Source organism: Nyctereutes procyonoides, unplaced genomic scaffold (assembly GCF_905146905.1).
Source record: "Nyctereutes procyonoides isolate TBG_1078 unplaced genomic scaffold, NYPRO_anot_genome, whole genome shotgun sequence".
Taxonomy (NCBI): Eukaryota; Metazoa; Chordata; class Mammalia; order Carnivora; family Canidae; genus Nyctereutes; species Nyctereutes procyonoides.
This window is the reverse complement of record NW_026575142.1, coordinates 9,719,679-9,737,548: the sequence shown is the minus strand read 5'-3', so window position 1 is coordinate 9,737,548 and position 17,870 is coordinate 9,719,679. Positions and strand designations below refer to the sequence as shown.

General features: G+C 37.0%; 1 protein-coding gene across 1 annotated transcript in view; it reads right to left on the bottom strand.

Annotated features, from left to right (window-relative positions):
• Positions 1–17,870, bottom strand: part of PDE11A (phosphodiesterase 11A) — a 376,450-nt gene that overhangs the window by 138,547 nt on the left and 220,033 nt on the right. Inside the window, exon 10 of the mRNA XM_055308352.1 lies at positions 2,857–2,907. Within this exon, the coding sequence (XP_055164327.1) occupies positions 2,857–2,907 (51 nt within the window). The remainder of the gene's footprint in view (positions 1–2,856; positions 2,908–17,870) is intronic.

The following is a 17,870-nucleotide window of genomic DNA, read 5'->3' as shown; positions in this document are numbered from 1 at the left end:
ATCATCTAGACACTGAGGCCTGTGGCCTCAATTTCCACTAGGAAGAGTTCTTAACTAGGAGGTCTCCTACTCAATTGTGTGTCAACGACTTCTCACTGGTGTTCTCAACATATCTGAATCCCAGATGTGGTACAGCTTGGGCTGCAACTGGAGTCTGGCCTGTGTAAGCATGTATTTGACCACCAGATTCTTGTCAGCACTAGATGATGATATTTCCTTCTAAAGTCTGACTTAATCTCTGAATCACTGATCCCAGCTGCACATAATCCAATACATTGACTCAGCCATCCTTAAATGATAAAGTTTTATGGATAACTCTGGTTCCAGATTTCAAATCTCTATTGATATCTGTTTTCTTTACTATCTCTGTTAAAAATTATTGTAAGTGGCAAAGTTTGCAATATATTTGAATGTAAGCATGGTTTATCTGTACATATGGGTCAAAACAAAGCATTTATTTACTATTTAGTTACCATGTTAGGAAACTGCCATTGCACATACTCCAGTGTGAAACTTCAGTAAATACTTTTCAGTGTCTACGTGCAGGATTATTTTAAGCTCACTACATTTTAATGTTATTGCTGCAGTTATAAGACATCAGCTACCAATTGTGAGAATGTTTTGTTTACTTTATATATCAAGGAAAAAAAGCCATTAGGTTAAAATTATCTACTATATCTCAATTACAGTATAATAAGATACTTACCAGTATCTTTCAGGATAAAATCTGGAGTAAATTCGTTAATACTCTTGATAATTTTAAGACGAAATAACCCTTTGTTCTCAAATTTAAATACTTCATATTTTTAGTAAGTATGTTTGTGAGGTAAGAATAGAAAAGCATGGCATATTCCAAGACAGTGGTGTTTTCCTTACTCTAAGGAATTAAGAATCAAGGCTGAATAAAGGGCAGTACCTTTAGAGGGTACACAGCTATTGATTTTGGCCTGCTGTGGGTCTGCATGTGTCCCATCAAATAGCTCCTGCAGTCACATTTGTCACACTGTGAGCTTTGCTGTCTTTCTCCCTGCTGGTCCCTTCTTTCTTTTAGAAACGATGATAATGATACTTATAGTAAAAGTATAAAACAGTAAGAACAGAAAAATATTTGTGGTAATATATTGCCCTAAATTAGATTTCTAGGTAACTAAACTTTATTAAAGTATAAGAGCTTTACATATTTTTGATGGGCATATTTATAAAACATATAGAGGATCTAAAAATTAATCACATGTAACCACAGTTTTAATGTTTTCTTAATGAATAGTTGTTTTGGATTTCTGAACACTGAACTTTTTGGATTCATTCATTCATGCATCCAATCAACAAATATTTACTGTCTTCCCATGTTCCCAGAACTGCACAGATAGAGCAGGGAACAAAACATACAAAAGCACTGCCCCAATGGCATTCACATTCTAGCTGGGATGTAGGAGGTTTGTATCTCTAACACGGGGCTCCTGGCTGCCACGGTTTGGGTTGTTCTGACTCCTTCTTCTGCTGTTAGCTGCCACATCTTACTGGCAACATGTCCCTCCTGATATGGGTCACCACTGCAGGTCTTTTCCTAAGCCTCTCATCAAGCCAGTGGAACCACATCCCTGGATACAGCCCACACAGCCCTCACTAAGTGTGCTGCTCCCTGCCCTTCTGAGCAGTTCCTTTATCCCTACTCTGAGTTTGGAGTCTTCCTTTATTTCCTTTCCTTATTAGTATGACTCAAAGCTAATGATGTGATTCAGTGATCAGATCCAAAGGGGTCTGAGCCACCCTTCCTGGGAAGATGAACGCATCTGCACGCAAACAAAGCCCTTAGAAGAAGAGCCATCACCAAGTGTTATTACTTAGAAATATCATGATACAAAACACTATCTTTCTTAGGGTTGTGGTGGTGAACCTGATAATTCTGAGATTCCATAAAAACTTAAAAAGGCAGAGGCCAAAGCTTTCAAAAGGGAGGAAAATCAGGTCTCCCACACTCTCATATTTTGACCATGATGGGTTAGAAGTACAGGGAGAGGAACAAGAATTCTGGGCTGCCTTTAAGAGAGCGGTGGTGACTGAGGTGAAAAAGAATATCTAGGGGCACCTGGCTGACTCAGTTGGTGAAACGTGTGACTCTTGATCTTAGGGTTGTGAGTTTGAGCCCCATGTTGGGTGTAGAGATTACTTAAAAATAGAATCGTTAAAAAAAGATAAAAATATCTAAGACTCATTCATAGACTCGTATGTCAGAGCTGGAAGATGGTCCCACTGAACCTCAGCGAACACGGTCGTTAGGAACTCCAGTTCCGGGGCCAGACTGCCTGGCTATGGCTCTTACCATCATTTGACGCTGGCCTAACTTAACATCTCCATGTCTCAACGGACTCATCTGCAAAACAGTAGGTACTTCACGGGATTATGAGATTCAGATTATATAGGTAAAATGCTTTACCTTGTGTCTGGTCCATAGTAAGTATTTGGCAAATGTTAGCTATTATTGTCCTAATTCACTTATTTTTACAGATGAAAATATACTGATTTTACGTGAACAGAAAGTTGGAGGAAAAACAAATGCCAAAGCCATGCAAACTGATTCTCACAATATTGTGCAGATTTTTTGCTAATATCCTACTTACCTAACAAATGAAAAGATACATATACTGAATCATTTAAATGATCATAACGGGGCTACTCAGTTATTTTTAAGTCTCTTTTCCCCTCTAAGATTGAAAGATTCAAATACACCTTTGCCCAGTTCTACCCCTAACACCTAGTGGGCAGGAATAATTCTACAGAGGCAAGTGACAATGGGTCAGAAAGCCATGTGAAATTTAACAGTATGTCCTAGCAGGGCACCCCTTACTTCCTTACCTTAAACTTGTCAACTTCAGCTTTTGAACATGTTGCATGGTATGACAGCACCTGATTCAGAAGAAAAGGAAAAAAAATCTTTAATAACTAGACATGACTATTTTCTGAAATTCTCCTGGCTTATAAATAAATATAGTTCATTATATCACCTTGACAATAAAGGATTTTTTTTTACTTAAGTATAATTGGCATCAATATCCTATTAGTTTCAGGTATACATCATAGTAATCTGATACTTTTATGCATCACAAAATGATCCCCATAATAAGTCTAGTTGCCATCTGTCACCATATAGTTATCACAATATTATCAACTGTATTTCTTAGGCTGTACATCACATCCCCGTGACATAATTATTTTCTAACTGAAAGTTTGTACCTCTTAATCCCCTTCACCTATTTCATCTGCATTCCCCAACCCTTTCCTTTTTCTGGGGGCCAATAGTTTGTTTCCTGTATCTCTGAGTCTGTTTCCGTTTTGTTTCATTTGTTGTTTTGTTTTGTTTTTAGATTCCCCATATGAGCAGAACCATACAGTATTTGTCTTTCTCTGCCTGACTTATCTCACTTGGCATAATACCCTCTAGATCCATCCATGTTGTTGCAAATGGAAAGATTTCATTTTTTTGTGATGGCTGAGTATATTTCTCTCTCTCTGTGTGTGTGTGTGTATGTGTATACCCCATATCTTCTTTATCCACTCATCTACTGATGGACACAGATTGCTTTCATATCTTGACTATTTTATTTTATTTTATTTTATTTTTTTTTAATATCTTGACTATTTTAAATAATGCTTCAATAAACATCAGGGTGCACATATCTATTTTATTTTATTTTATTTTTTGCACATATCTTTTTTAATTAGAGTTTTTGTTTTCTTCAGATAACTGAAGTGGAATTGCTGGATTAATGGTAGTTTTATTTTTAATTTTTTGAGGAATGTCCATACTGTCTTCCGTAGTACCTGTGCCAGTTTACACTCCCATCAACAGTGTACAAGGGCTCCCTTTTCTCCACATCCTCACCAACCCTTCTTACTCTGTCTTTTTGATACTAGCCATTCTGACAGGTGTGAGGTGGTATCTCATTGTGGTTTTGATGTGCATTTCCCTGATGATGAGTGATGATAAGCATCTTTTCATGTGCCTATTGGTCATCTGTATGTCTTCTTTGGAAAAATGTCCATTCAAGTCCTCTGGTTGTTTTTTTTGATATTAAATTACATGGGTTCTTTATATATTTTAGATATTAACCCCTTATCATATGTATGATTTGTAAATATCTTCTTCCACTTAGTAGGCGGCCTTTTTGTTGATGGTTTCCTTTGCTGTGCAAAAGCTTTCTAGCTGAATGCAGTCCCATTTGTTTATTTTCACTTTTGTTGCCCTTGCCTGAGGAGACTGGTCCAAAAAAAAAAAAATAGTGCTAAGACTGATGTCAAAGAGCTTACTGCCTATGTTTTCTTCTAGGAGTTTTATGGCTTCAGATCTTACATTCAAATCTTTAATCCAATTTGAATTTATAGTTGTATATGGTATAAGACAGTGGTCCAGTTTCACACTTTAGCATGTAGCTGTCCAGTTTTCCCAACACCATTTATTGAAGAGACTGTCTTTTCCACAGGGAATTTTACTGTACATGAAATTTCCAATAACTGTGACACAGACTGTTATCTGTGCAATTGCAATGGAATCCATTATAATGCTGGATGGAACTGTAGCCCACATTTGAGGCTAAGTATTTTATACCAGGATGTTTTTATAGGTAGTTATTTTATTAAAGGGATATGATGTGGCTCAAGGCCACAGTTCCCAAAGGACATGAATACTTGTCTTGTAAAATGCTCTGGAACATAAATAAATAAAAAGGTTGTGGGTGGTGTGTGTGAGTGTGTGTGTGTGTGTGTGTGTGTGTGTGTGAACTGTGGCAGGCACTATAGATGGCTGACTCAACTTCCATTTCTAGTCTATTCTCAGTTGTCTGCTTTTATTATATAGAAAGATTATATTGATCTTTCCTGGGCATGGGATAATACATGCCCAACCATCTGTGATGTTTTTTGTAGGAGGATTATATTTCTCTGTCCTACTGCCAGCCTTAGTGTATGACCAGCTTTAGCCAATGCAGTGTGAGGGAAAGTGACAGCATTCTGAGCAGTCTTTAAGAGCCGTCCCATGGTTCTGCCATCCTTTGTATCCTTCTCCCATGGGAAGCATGTAGTTGCTCTCTCAGTCTGGGTCCCAAATCGAAGAGCACAGCCGCAGCCAACCCTCAGCTGATGATGTGGCATGTGAACATGAAATCAAGCTTTGTGGTTTGTCACCACATTGTAACTTACTGATTCAGAGACTTAAATGTAAAAACTTGAATTCAAGCTCCCTGCAAATAGGAGTGCTCCTCTGGTCAATGAAATATGAGTGGGGGTGTTGGGGGCTGTTCTCTTTCTTCTTCCCTGAAAATCAGCTGTAAGGCTTGGAGGTGCAGCAAAATCTAGTATCTGTGAGGAGACAATTGTGAGTGTGAATGACTTTTATGGATAGTAGAGCAGAATGGGAAAGAGAAATGAGTCTGGCCCTGGACTGCCCTGCCTCAGACTTTTTGTTATGTAAGACAAACACACATTTGCTTAAGTCAGTATTAGTATGTTACAAGGCATATATACATATATATATGCACACACATAATTTATACATGTTATATATTTTATGCTAGCAATCTCATTCTTTACACAAATTTCAAACAAATAAGTCTAGGAAATGTTAACTTCCTCTTCAGCAACCAATCTTAGAGAACTGCATTGCATATTTGGTTCTGAATAGTAGAGTAACATGTTTTATTTTGTTAAATGCAGCATTTCCCAGATCTAATTATCCACACAACTCCCTTTTGGGTGATATATTAATCTAGTAACATCCCAACGTAATAATCTATTGACCAAGAGTTTTGAGAAATGCTGATGTGAAGTATGCACCATCCGTGGGACAGGAGCAGGGCCACAGTGGAACCAGCATCAATAGGGTATAGAACACAGCCCCTGGAACCAGCCACCAGGGCTCTACCCCTTCCCAGCTAGGGAGTTTGGACAAATGTCTTAGTCTCTTTGTAAAATGGTATAATATTGACACTAAATAGGTGTCTCTTGCTTAACATCAGTAATCTACTCTTGGAAAGCAGGTTCCACCCCAAAACCAACAGGGAGCCTATTTTCCATTATTTTTAATTGAAAAAAATTTTTAATGCATTATAAAACCTACAAACACTTCCTAAAATTTAAAGAAAACACAGTAAAATTAATATGTAAGCATGAAACAAAAAATGTTAGGTTATAGATTGCTTCAAGTGTTTATTTTCTGATAATAACCAAAACAGTCTTAACAAAACATTGCTTTATATTTTAGTGGCGTCTTCTCTCTCATTGTAAGCACTTTGATCACTCACTTCTTTTCCCATAGTTTTCTCATCACTTTTTCAGCTTTGGGAGGGAGCTCATTGTCAAATATTACAAAGCAAAAACTAGAGCTAAATGTTAGTGGCGTGGTGGCGACACATCAGGACAACTCGCCTTTCTCAGCAGCAGCAACAATTGAGGTGTGAAGCCTCATTGTTAGATTCTGTGTGGTTCTCAACATGTCCATACGTGTTTTGGATGTTCTTTAGATCAAGTCTATTTTGAATGTAAATCAAAATTTTTCCCATACCTCATTTTGTTTAAAAAAATTATACAGTTTTGGAGACATAAATATATTTTCCCCAATATAGACAAAGGCACCAAAATGCTGTATTGGGTGCCTGGGTGGCTCAGCCAGTTAAGCATCTGCCTTCAGCTCAGGTCATGATCCCATGGTCCTGGACAGAGCCCTCCATCTGGCCCTCTGTTTGGTGGGGAGTTTGCTTCTCCTTCTCTCTTTCTCCCTCCCCCATGCTCGTTCTCTCTCTCTCTCTCTCTCTCTCTCTCAAATAATTAAATAAAATCTTTTTAAAAATGTTGAATTGAGAAAAATATGTCTATTAAGTTTGGTATTTTCTACTGGGGAAATTCTGTGGTGTGGTCCTGTACTTCACACAATTCTTGGCAAGGTTAAATGGGATAATAGATGTGAAATACTTGGCACACTAATAATCAACTTACAGCTCTTGTATTAATATTCAATTACACTTCTGTCATATAAATATTTGGAAGAGTATTGTATCATCCTATTATTATCTTCATTGGCTCATAATTATTTGCAGGTATATTCAATGCAAAAATAACTGAATAGATTTTGGGTTTTTTTTTAAGCATTCTTTTTTTTTTAAGATTGTATTTATTTATTTAAGAGAGAGAGTGAGAGAGAGCACAAGCAGGGGAGGGGGAACGGGGAGGGGTAGAGGGAGAGGGAGAAGCAGGTTTCCCACTGAGCAGGGAGCCCAACTTGAAACAGATGCCCAACCGACTGATCCACCCACCCTAGATTTTGTTCTTTTGGTTCAGTTTTACTATGGTAATTTTAATTTGGATGTCATTTTATTAAAGTGTCTTATAACTTACAAGTCTCTTTTTTGCACATTTAATCTTCAAAACTTATCTTTAGGAAATAAAATTCCACAAAAATTCAAGCTGAAATTCAAAATCTCTGCCACCAGGTGGTGCTTAGCCAGGTTTTTAGTATTTAAGGCATACCACCCATTCACCTTGTTTAAATCAAATTTTCCCACATCCTTTATTACTTAAAAAAAAAAAGAGCTATTAACTCCACTTAATTGAAACTTGAAACTATTTGAATCAGTGAAGCAGACAATTATTACAGATTAAGACTTTTTGTCCAGTTCGCACCACTTACCACAGTTGGAGTAATTAGTTAGCTTATCACCTGCCTCCCCCATTAGACTGTACGCACTTTGAAGGATCAGATCTGGTTTTCGTCACCAATATATATTCTGTTCTGAGGAGTGTGCCTGATATTTAGTTGGCACTCAGTAAATACTTGCTGAATCAAGAAATAAAAAATAAAATGATCTTAAAAGAATCTCTCCATTTCCCACATGCTTCATTGCTTATATTATGAGTGGCTTTAATTGCTATCTTTTCCTCAGTAAAATCATAACATGTCTTAGAGCATAAACTAAGCCATATAGGTAGGGTTGCCAGATTTAGCAAACAAAAATACAGGATACCCAGTTAAATTTGAATTTCAGATCAACCATTGATATTTGCAAAATTGGGACATATTGATACTAAAAATATTATTTGGTGTTGATCTGAAATTCAAATTTAACTGGGTGTCTTGTGTTTGTACCCAGAAACTCTACTTCTACTCTCTCCAAATTAAAGGCTAGAAACAAATATGAAAACTCTAAGCCACATTCCAAAATATTCATGTTCCTCCCTTACGCTCACCCCACAACATCTCCCAATGACTTTTTCCCCCCAGTATTTTGTTTGACAAACCCATCAAATGCCTTGAATCTGGAATATTTTTTAGCAATGCCAAAAAAACCTCATTAATCTAAGATCTTGTGACAAATCTATGGATGGATGTTACTGAAGGAAATAAAACACAAAAAGTAATTCCTGATTACTTTTAGCATAGCAAAACTAAAGATCAGACAAATTTTTATAGTTGAGAATAAAACTTAAAGAATTATATATATTCATTCATATGTGTATATATGTATATATATGTGTGTGTACATATACATATATATAGACATCGTCTGGAGATTTTTCTTTTTTAAAAAAATTGATTATTGAAGTATAATTGACATACAATGTTATATTAGTTTCAGGTGTACAACATATTGATTCAACAATTCTACACATTACTCCATGTTCACCACAATAAGTACAGTTACTATACAATGTAATTACAATATTATTGACTATATTCTTTATAGTATACTTTTCATCTCTGTGACTTTTTTATTTTATAACTGGAGGTTTGTCCTCTTAGTCCCCTTCACCTATTTTGTCCATTCCCCCACTCCCTTCCTTCTGGCAACCACAAATTTGTTCTTAATATTTAAGAAAATGTTTGGGTTTTTGTTCATTTGTTTTTAGTTTTTTTAAAAAATATTCCACATATAAGTGAAATCATATGGTATTTGTCTTTCTCTGACTGACTTATTTAGCATAATACCCTTGAGTTCCATCCATGTTTTTGAGAATGAGGAAATATATATTTTTAAAGATTTATGTATTTATTTTATTTTATTTTAGAGAGAGAGCACAAGGAGGGGTTGGGGGTTGGGCAGAGGGAGAGGGAAAGAGAATCTGAAGCAGATTCTTACTAAGTGTGTAGCCAGAGGCGGAGCTCGATCTCATGATCCTGAGATTATAACTTGAGTGAAAACCAAGAGTTGGCCACTTAACTTACTGAGCCACATAGGTGCCCCAAGAATTATATTTTGTTAACTACTATTGTCAGACCTTCTTGGATAAGTGAACACTTTCTCCTTGATTCCAGACTCTATTAATTTTATAAGAATTCCACAAACTGTATATTTCATATCAAGAATCTAGGTATCCATTCTTGAGTAATAATATCTTTGAGTAAAAATGCTTTAATTGAATGCACTGTAATAGTTTTAAGAAAGAAACATTTACAAATCTTAACTGTATAAACATTTTCTCCATGAGGAACATTGTTAGGTTATGAGTTTAACCATAACATACACACTTGCCAAATTTTTTGACAGTTAAATAAAATTTGTATAAAGCTTGTACAAAAGTAAACAATTGATCCACATAGCAGTTGACAAATATTAAACTTTCACAAAAAATTTCTATCCCAGATAGCTTTATCTTTTGTGTCTGTATTAAATTAGAAAAAATTTAAAGTAAAAACTAGTGACTCAATTTTGTTGGTGAACTCTAACTTGAGAAATCTTAATAGTTCCAAAAATAAATTACTATGTGTGAAACCCTACCAACTGCAATTAACTTTTGGATTGAACTTGCTTCTAGCAAAACAAAACAAAAAAAAGCAAGAAAAGCAAGATAAAGTAATCCTCAGACCCGTGAACAACAGTGACAAACTCATGTTTTGTGTAGAGCTTCTACAGTGGGAAAACAATTAACTACATTTCAAAAGAAAAACAATGAGCAGAGCTATCAAATACAACTGTTGTATCAAGCCTTGCCCTCTGCCACCTGCAATTCAAAACCAGAGCCAATGCTGGCCTTAAATTCCCAGGAACTGCCCCTGAGTAGTTGACAGCAAATCTCTCACATCAATAGCTTTGAATGTTAATTTATTGTAGATCTGTCATCATTTGCTCCTGAAATGAGAAATGGACCATTAGAGATACTGGCTGAAAGGTGAGCAAATGTAAAGAACTACATAACAGGGAGGAGGAACACAGACCTCGCTGAGGCCCCAGACTGGCTGTCTCAGGTAGCAAAGGAACTACATAAATATTTACTGAAATGTTTATGGCTCTGGTGGCAAAGTGGCACCTGGTGGCACATGGAAACTAAACTGCTTTCAGAGTTAAGCCAATACAAAGTAAAGTCCCAAATAATTTATGTTGATGAGTTCCAAAGAAATATGCTTTACTATCAGCAGTAGACCTCCAGCCAAGGATGATGAGGAACCACAAGCAATAGAAAGCCAATTTACTCGGAGTGACTTGACGGAAGTGCCATCTGAGGGGAGAACCATATTCCTGGATTTCTTAACAAGAGGATGACCAGCTTCACAGATACTTCAACTGAATGAATGTGTAGAAACTGAGAGATCATCAGTTTTTACTGTCAAATACTTGAGAAATTGCCTGCTTTTTAATGGCATGAAATTTTCACAAAGGGACTTCAGATACCTGAGTCTGCTATGTGATCTATTACCATGAACTTCGGATTGCACCTGTCATAAAAAATGTATTTTAAAAAAGATTTATTTACTTAGTTGAGAGAGACAGAGACAGAGAGAAGGGGCAAACAGAGGGATAGACAGACAAGCAGATTCCCTGTAGAGTGCAGGGCCCTCCTCAGGGCTCCATCCCAGGACCCTGAGATCATGATCTGAGCCAAAATCCAGAATCAGATGCTCAACCAACTGAGCCACCCAGGTACCCTTGTAATAAAAAAATATTTTTAAAAAACTAAAACAGAGTTGATCTTTTTGAATTTAAAGTAGAATGAAGATACCTGCTGAATCTGGGGTAATAAAATAATCGTTAGCCTGACTTTAAGATCAGCTGCTCTTGCTCCTGCTTATGCAGGAAAGAAGGGCCACATCTGTAGTTCATATCAACACATATTTATGTGGTGCCTACTATGTGTAAGCTATCGTGATAGATATTTTGGGCTTCATTTCTCCATCCTGCCAAATAAATTTTACTCGGGTCCTCAATTTTATTTGACTGCTAGTAGTTGTATGAAGCATGGTGCAGAAAATAGTTCTTGAGGCTTATGGAAGAGCTCAGTGGGAAGGTGTGCTGTGACTGATTACTGATATCTTCAATAGATATTGGGTAGAAAGAGTGGTGGCATTTGTGCTATGTATGTGCAGCCACTGAAAACATCAAAATATAAGAAATGATCCTCTGGATCAAACTCATTCAGTCCAAGGCTCTCTTGATGAAAGAGCTGCAAAGATATATTTTGAGAAAATCATAGATGTCTAAATTTAAATGATTAGGTTTGTACCTAAAACATGAATATAACTTTGATTTCCAATTTCATTTTGTATTAGGTATAATTTGTACTGACAATAAGCGTATTAGCTCTGTAGCCAGCTGCTGGCCCTTTGTAATATAAGAAATTATGACCTTCTTACCTAAGGTCCTAAGAGGCTAAAAGTTCTCCACTTGGCCAGCAGGATAAATTAGTATAGAGTATAAGAAACTGTGACTACAAGAAAGTATAAAATTTCTACTGGGTCCATTGTAATGTGCTTAAAAGAATCATCTTAGTTTTGAAATATCAAGCCTCCTGTTTTATATAGAAACAGAAAGAATATAAAGGCATCTATCAAATTGTGTTCAGTGGGATGTGAGTAGAGGTTTTTCAAAGAACTGCCTTGACAACAGTGTGCACATATTAGAAGTTTAGACTTTTAGGTTAGTGTGAGACCTGCTCATCTTGGCTGGATTCTTTATTAATTAGTCTTCTTGACAGAACAGACATGCCATTTTTGCATTTGTTTCATTCAAAGGTAGGGAGTCAATATCTCCATTGGTTTGAGAAAGCCCTCAATTTAGGATGAGATATGCATTCATCATTTATTCACCCAAAGCAAAGGTTTAACCTGATTATTCTATGTCTTTACCAAATTAAAATGTTAATATTGGTAACAACACTCCAAATTTCAACCTAATTTTGAAAAGCAAGCCTTTAAAATACTTTCATAATGGGGGCACCTGGGTGACTCAGTTGGTTAAGTGTCTGCCTTTGGCTCAGGTCAGGATCCCAGGGTCTTGGGATCGAGCCCTGCATCAGGCTGCCTGCTTCTCCCTTTCCCTCTGCCTGCCACTTCCTTTGCTTGTGCTCTCTCTCTCTGACAAATAAATAAATAAAAATGTAAAAATAAAATTAAACAAAATACTTTCATAATTATAAATGCTACTCATTAGCTAGCATATAAGGACAACACTGACATTCATTTGGTAGTTACCCAAACTATCTTTCACCCTTTGCCTACAAGTTGATAAATATTGGTACAGGTACACTTGCCAGAGGAAAACATATTTTGTATACATAAATCCTAAAACTTAACAGGTACTCTGCAGCTACATGCAAATTATTATCTGCAGTAGATAAAGAAGGCCACACGTTCTTTGACACTCTTCCCATGAGAGGTAGAGTCTATGTCCTTTCCTCTTGACTCTAGGAAGGGTTTCTGACTGCTTCACTAATAACATAATATGTAATACTGATGCTGTGCCGGTTGTGCTGGGCCCAGGCTTTAAGTGACTGGAAGTTTCTATTGCCTAGCCCTTGAAACATTCTTTCTTGTAGCCCTGTATAAAGTCTATTTACCCTGTGAGAAGGTCCAGCCACATGAGGAATGGATGAAATGCCAACTGCAAGGAGAGAGAGAGTCCAAGGAGAACCATGAAGCCACACACGTGAGTGAGTGAAGAAGCCATCTTGAAATATATCCTCCAGCCCCCATCATCCCAGCTGATACTACATGGATCAGAGATGAACTATTTATTCCAGCCCTTTTGGAATTTTGGACTCATAAGATCATGAGAAAAATGTTGTGTGTTTTAAGCCACTAAATTTTAGGATAGTTGGTTAAGGAGTATTAAATAAACAAAACAACATCAACCTTCAACTGGGACTTGCTACTCTATGTCATCCATAGTATGTAATGGATTTCAAGTGTTAACTAAAGCTTGTCTTTCAAAATTTAGGTAAGATTGGCTTGAACCCTTAAAACCATACAATACTATGGAAATTCAAAGCTTTTTTCAAAGTATCTGCAAACTGTTGGCAGGTTCAAGCAAATGTTCCTATGTTTTTTTGTTTTTGTTTTTTAGATGTTATTTATTTATTCATGAGAGAGGCAGAGAAATAGGCAGAGGGAGAAGCAAGCTCCCTGTGGGGAGCCCGATGTGGAACTGAATCCCAGGACCCTGGGATCATGACCTGAGCAAAAGGCAGATGCTCAACCACTGAGCCATCATACAGAAATGCGAAATTCAACTCCATCTTCAATTTTTCACATAAAGATTAACTCATGTCAAGCATTCATGAGTTCAGTAGATCATGAAGAAGATTTTCTCTTCTTGTTCTTTCCTCCTTCCTTTTCTCTCCCCTTCCCTCCTTCTCTTTCTCTCTTCCCCTTCCTTCTCCTTTCCTCTATGTCTCTTTTTCTTCATGAAAAACAAATGATGGAGTTACATGACTTCAAACCAAATGCCAGCCTCACCATTCTCAAAATGTCTCTTGGTCCTTCCACCAATGGGGCATTTCACTGATTCTGAAACCTCAAGTTTCAGCCTCTCTTCATTTTTCTGGCTACCATCCAATGTATCCTTCCCTTTTACCTTTTCTCCCTCTCCCTCCATTTCAAATGTAAAATAACAAAATTCTCTCCCTTTCTTACACAGAACGTTTTTCACACCTTTTGCTTGTTGGAGGCAGTCAAAATCTATTCCCTTTACTACCCTCAAAGGGCTTGTCAAGGATTTTCCTATAAAATGCTGGTACCTACAGTTAGATAATATTTCAGCTATGTTCTTATACATTAGAAGTTCTCGGGATCCCTGGGTGGCGCAGTGGTTTGGCACCTGCCTTTGGCCCAGGGCACGATCCTGGCGACCTGGGATCGAATCCCACATCGGGCTCCCGGTGCATGGAGCCTGCTTCTCCCTCTGCCTGTGTCTCTGCCTCTCTCTCTTTCTCTCTGTGACTATCATAAATAAATAAATTTAAAAAAAAAAGAAGTTCTCATATACACAAGTCATTCATTAGTTCAGTGGTTCTCAAACTTTAGCATGTATCAGAGCACAGATGGTTGGGCCCTGCCTCCACAGTTCCCAGTTCAGCAGGTCTGGAGTGGGGCCAGAGTATTTTGTATTTCTAACATGTTCCTAGGGGATGCTGATGTTGCTGGTCTCAAGGTCCCTTGAGAACCACTGATCTAAATCCCACCAATGGATTCCAGGTTAAAAATGTCTGGACTGGAGTGAATGTTACCAGTTGGACTTTCGAATGAGTAGAGGAGAAAGAAATAAAGTTCATCTGGATCTTCTCCCAAATCCCAGGGTGATCTGAATAGCTTCATTTGAAATGTTTCCTTAGCTTTATTGTGCTAATTACACTTCCTGTAACTATATTTCTTATCATTTCTTAATTATGCTGAAAATGGAAATACAAAAATAATGTGAAATTAGTTTCATTTTGGCTTACAAAAGCAATTTGGTCAAGATCCTGTTTAAAATCATGTCATCACATAAGTCAACCAGAGCTCATAATCCTGGCTCTACTGGCTCTGTAACTTTGATTTAATGGCTTACCCCATCTGAGTCTCAGTCTTCTCATCAGTAAAAGGTGGGAAATGCCTGCATTTTCCATTCACATTCACTGGCCAGAACAAGTCCCATGGCTCTTAACTTCAAGAGACTGTAAAAGTGTTACCCTACCATAAGCTCAAAAGGGACAGAATAAAAAATATTTTGTGATGAGCCCTAATGAGTATCACAATGGATTAGGCAATCAAATAGCAAGTTGTGTTAGAATTGTGTTTGAAATTGGAGCAAATGAATCCAATGTATGAGTTCTAGTATGTGAATTTTATGGTGTTTATTAGACTTTCCCTTATTTCCTGATTCTCTTCTAGTTTCAAAGAGTTGTATTTGAATTAGGCAGGATCTCCAAATAAGTGGGATTACAGTATATGCTCATTAAATATTCTTTATATTCAGCATATATAGTACATATAGTATATGCTCACTAAATATTGTTGATTTGACTAAGCATATCTGATACCTGTAGAAGAAAATTATCTATAAGTGAAAGATTATGATTGGCTTTTTTCTGTTACATAACTTTAAGGAATTGCTTACTTAACTTATTTCACTGTCCTTAGGGTGAAAGAAACACCCTATTCTTTTGAAAAAGTTGTATGTGGTAATAATCCTTCCAAATTATAAAAGTTTTTAGTAGTCTCTCATTAAAGATCTCAGCCATTAATACTTAATTAAAAAGGTTTCCTTTGGATTAATTCTTAGTGTGATTCAACATTATTCTATATATACACATAATGGACTATAATTTATAGCTGCTTCAAAATAACTGTCCCTTTCCCACAATTGCATTATTCCCCACATTATGATTTAATGTGAGACTGTTTTTCTTAATCATGTAGGTTATTATATGTATTAATGTTTCACAAATACTTTTTAATGAACTCCTTGCTTACTTGTTTTTCTTGCTTGTTAATTCAAACAAAGGAGAACATAACATTTTTCTGGACTAACTGAGCAACTTGGATTGGTTATTATTGTGTCTAAAACAACTATAATACGTGCCAACAGCTTTTCAAATGTATAATTTACATATCTGGAACTATTAGTAGTCTGATTTCTCTTAATGGCATACTTCTACATATATATATATATATATATATATATATATATATATATATATATACACACACAGAGACACACACACACACACACACACACACACACATCCCTCCTCCCTAATGGGTTTTACGTAATCAACAAGGCTATTGTGGTTGCTGATTTGGGAGAAAGATACATTGCATATTTCCAGTGGCTATGCAGAAACCATGGAGAATTTTATGTCTGATACAGTATGGGGCCAGGCCTAGTTCGAGCCACTGTCAACTAACTAGGACCAGGGGAGTGACTGGTTGCCATGGCACAAAGGGAAGTTCAAAAGTAAGAGTAAAAAGAGCAATTTTTAATCTGTCTGAGCCGAGGCTGGTAGCTATAGAGATCAGACAAGACTTGAGGGACTAAGTCAGGGAACAGCATTAATGCAACTGGGGTGTCTAGATCATGAGCCATTCATTCAACCAAGAAATATCTACTGAGGACTTAATTTGGGCCAAGCACTGTGCACATGGTCCCTGTTATAATAAAACTTATGTTTCAGTAGTAGAGGGGTGTACTAACCAGGCAAACATATGCATTGGAATAATTGTTTCAGAGTCAACTAGCAAAATGCTGAAAGAGAATGGAGGTGGGCCGAGTGTGGGAGGCAGCAAGAAAGTTGGTTAGATGATATTTAAGGCAAGACCTGGGAAATAAAAGAACTAGCCAGGCCAACAGGTAGAGGGAAGATATTTTGGGCAGAAGGTGAAATTGCTTCTAAGGATAATGTGAGTGAGGCAGAGGTGACCTGAAATGAGGTAGGAGTGCTAGGCATCCAGGGCCTTGTGAGCTAATAAAGATATAGTCAATGGGAAGACGCTGAGGGTTTTTAGGTAAGAGACTGACAAGATGTGGTTAGTTTTCCCATCATTTGGAAGCCCCTTCTCAATTATACCCCAACCTAGAGGGGACCACCACTCCAACTTTTGAGGCATTCATTCCCTTGTTACATTATGTAGCTTTGCTTGTTCTTGAACATATATAAAGGGATCCCCATTACATGTAGAATATGACCCTGGTTGCTGTACAGAGGATGGACTGGAGGTGGGCAAGAGTGGATATGGAAGAGAGAATGGTAGCTTGGCTAGGACTGTAGAACTGGAGACTGAGATCTGTGGAGACAATGCAAAGGGATCTAGAAAGAAGAGTCACACTCAGGGAGAATAGGACCAGAAACACAAAGTACTTGGCCTTTGTCTGTATTACTGAGACCCTGGGGACATGGAAGACCAAGTCCCCAGCCCAGGTCCCATGCTTTGAAGGGCTCACTCTGGCCCTCTTGGGGGATACAATAGTATGTAAGTGGACAGTAAGAGAGGCCTGAGGCCAATCACAAAGTCTTGTAATTTGGTAAATACTGAAGTCCAACAAAAGGAGACATCTTCCTGAAAACTCAGAAAGAATATACCCCTGATAATATCTCATGCAAGGGCTATTGCCTTTCAGAAATCTTATGCTTAGTGTCTTCAATAAGATATAAGAAGCTGGAGCAGAAAACTATATAAGCAAAATAGGTCTGGATGAAATTTTAAAAATAAAGAATGAGATAACAAAGGTCAACTGTCACTTTCTCCCAGATGTATCTCTAATACTACCTTTTACCAGTTACTCTTTATTAAAGCATCTTGCTTTGTTTTCTTTATGACACATTATCATGAATTTATCTTGCTTATTTGTTTACTTAGCTACTGCTTGTCTTTTCCCACTAGAATATAAGGCACATGAAAATAGGAATATTACTTGTTTGCTCACTGCTGAATCCTCAATAACTAGAACAGTATCCACTACAAAGTAGCTCAACAAATACTTATTCAGTGATTGAAAACACACCCAATAACATGCAAATGGGGTTGGTTAACGTATGGAAAAATTTTAAGGAAATCCAAATTATAATAGCAGAATTTAAATCCTAATTGGAGTTAAAAAAGTTTTTTTTTAATGCAAGAATTCAGGATTTATAAA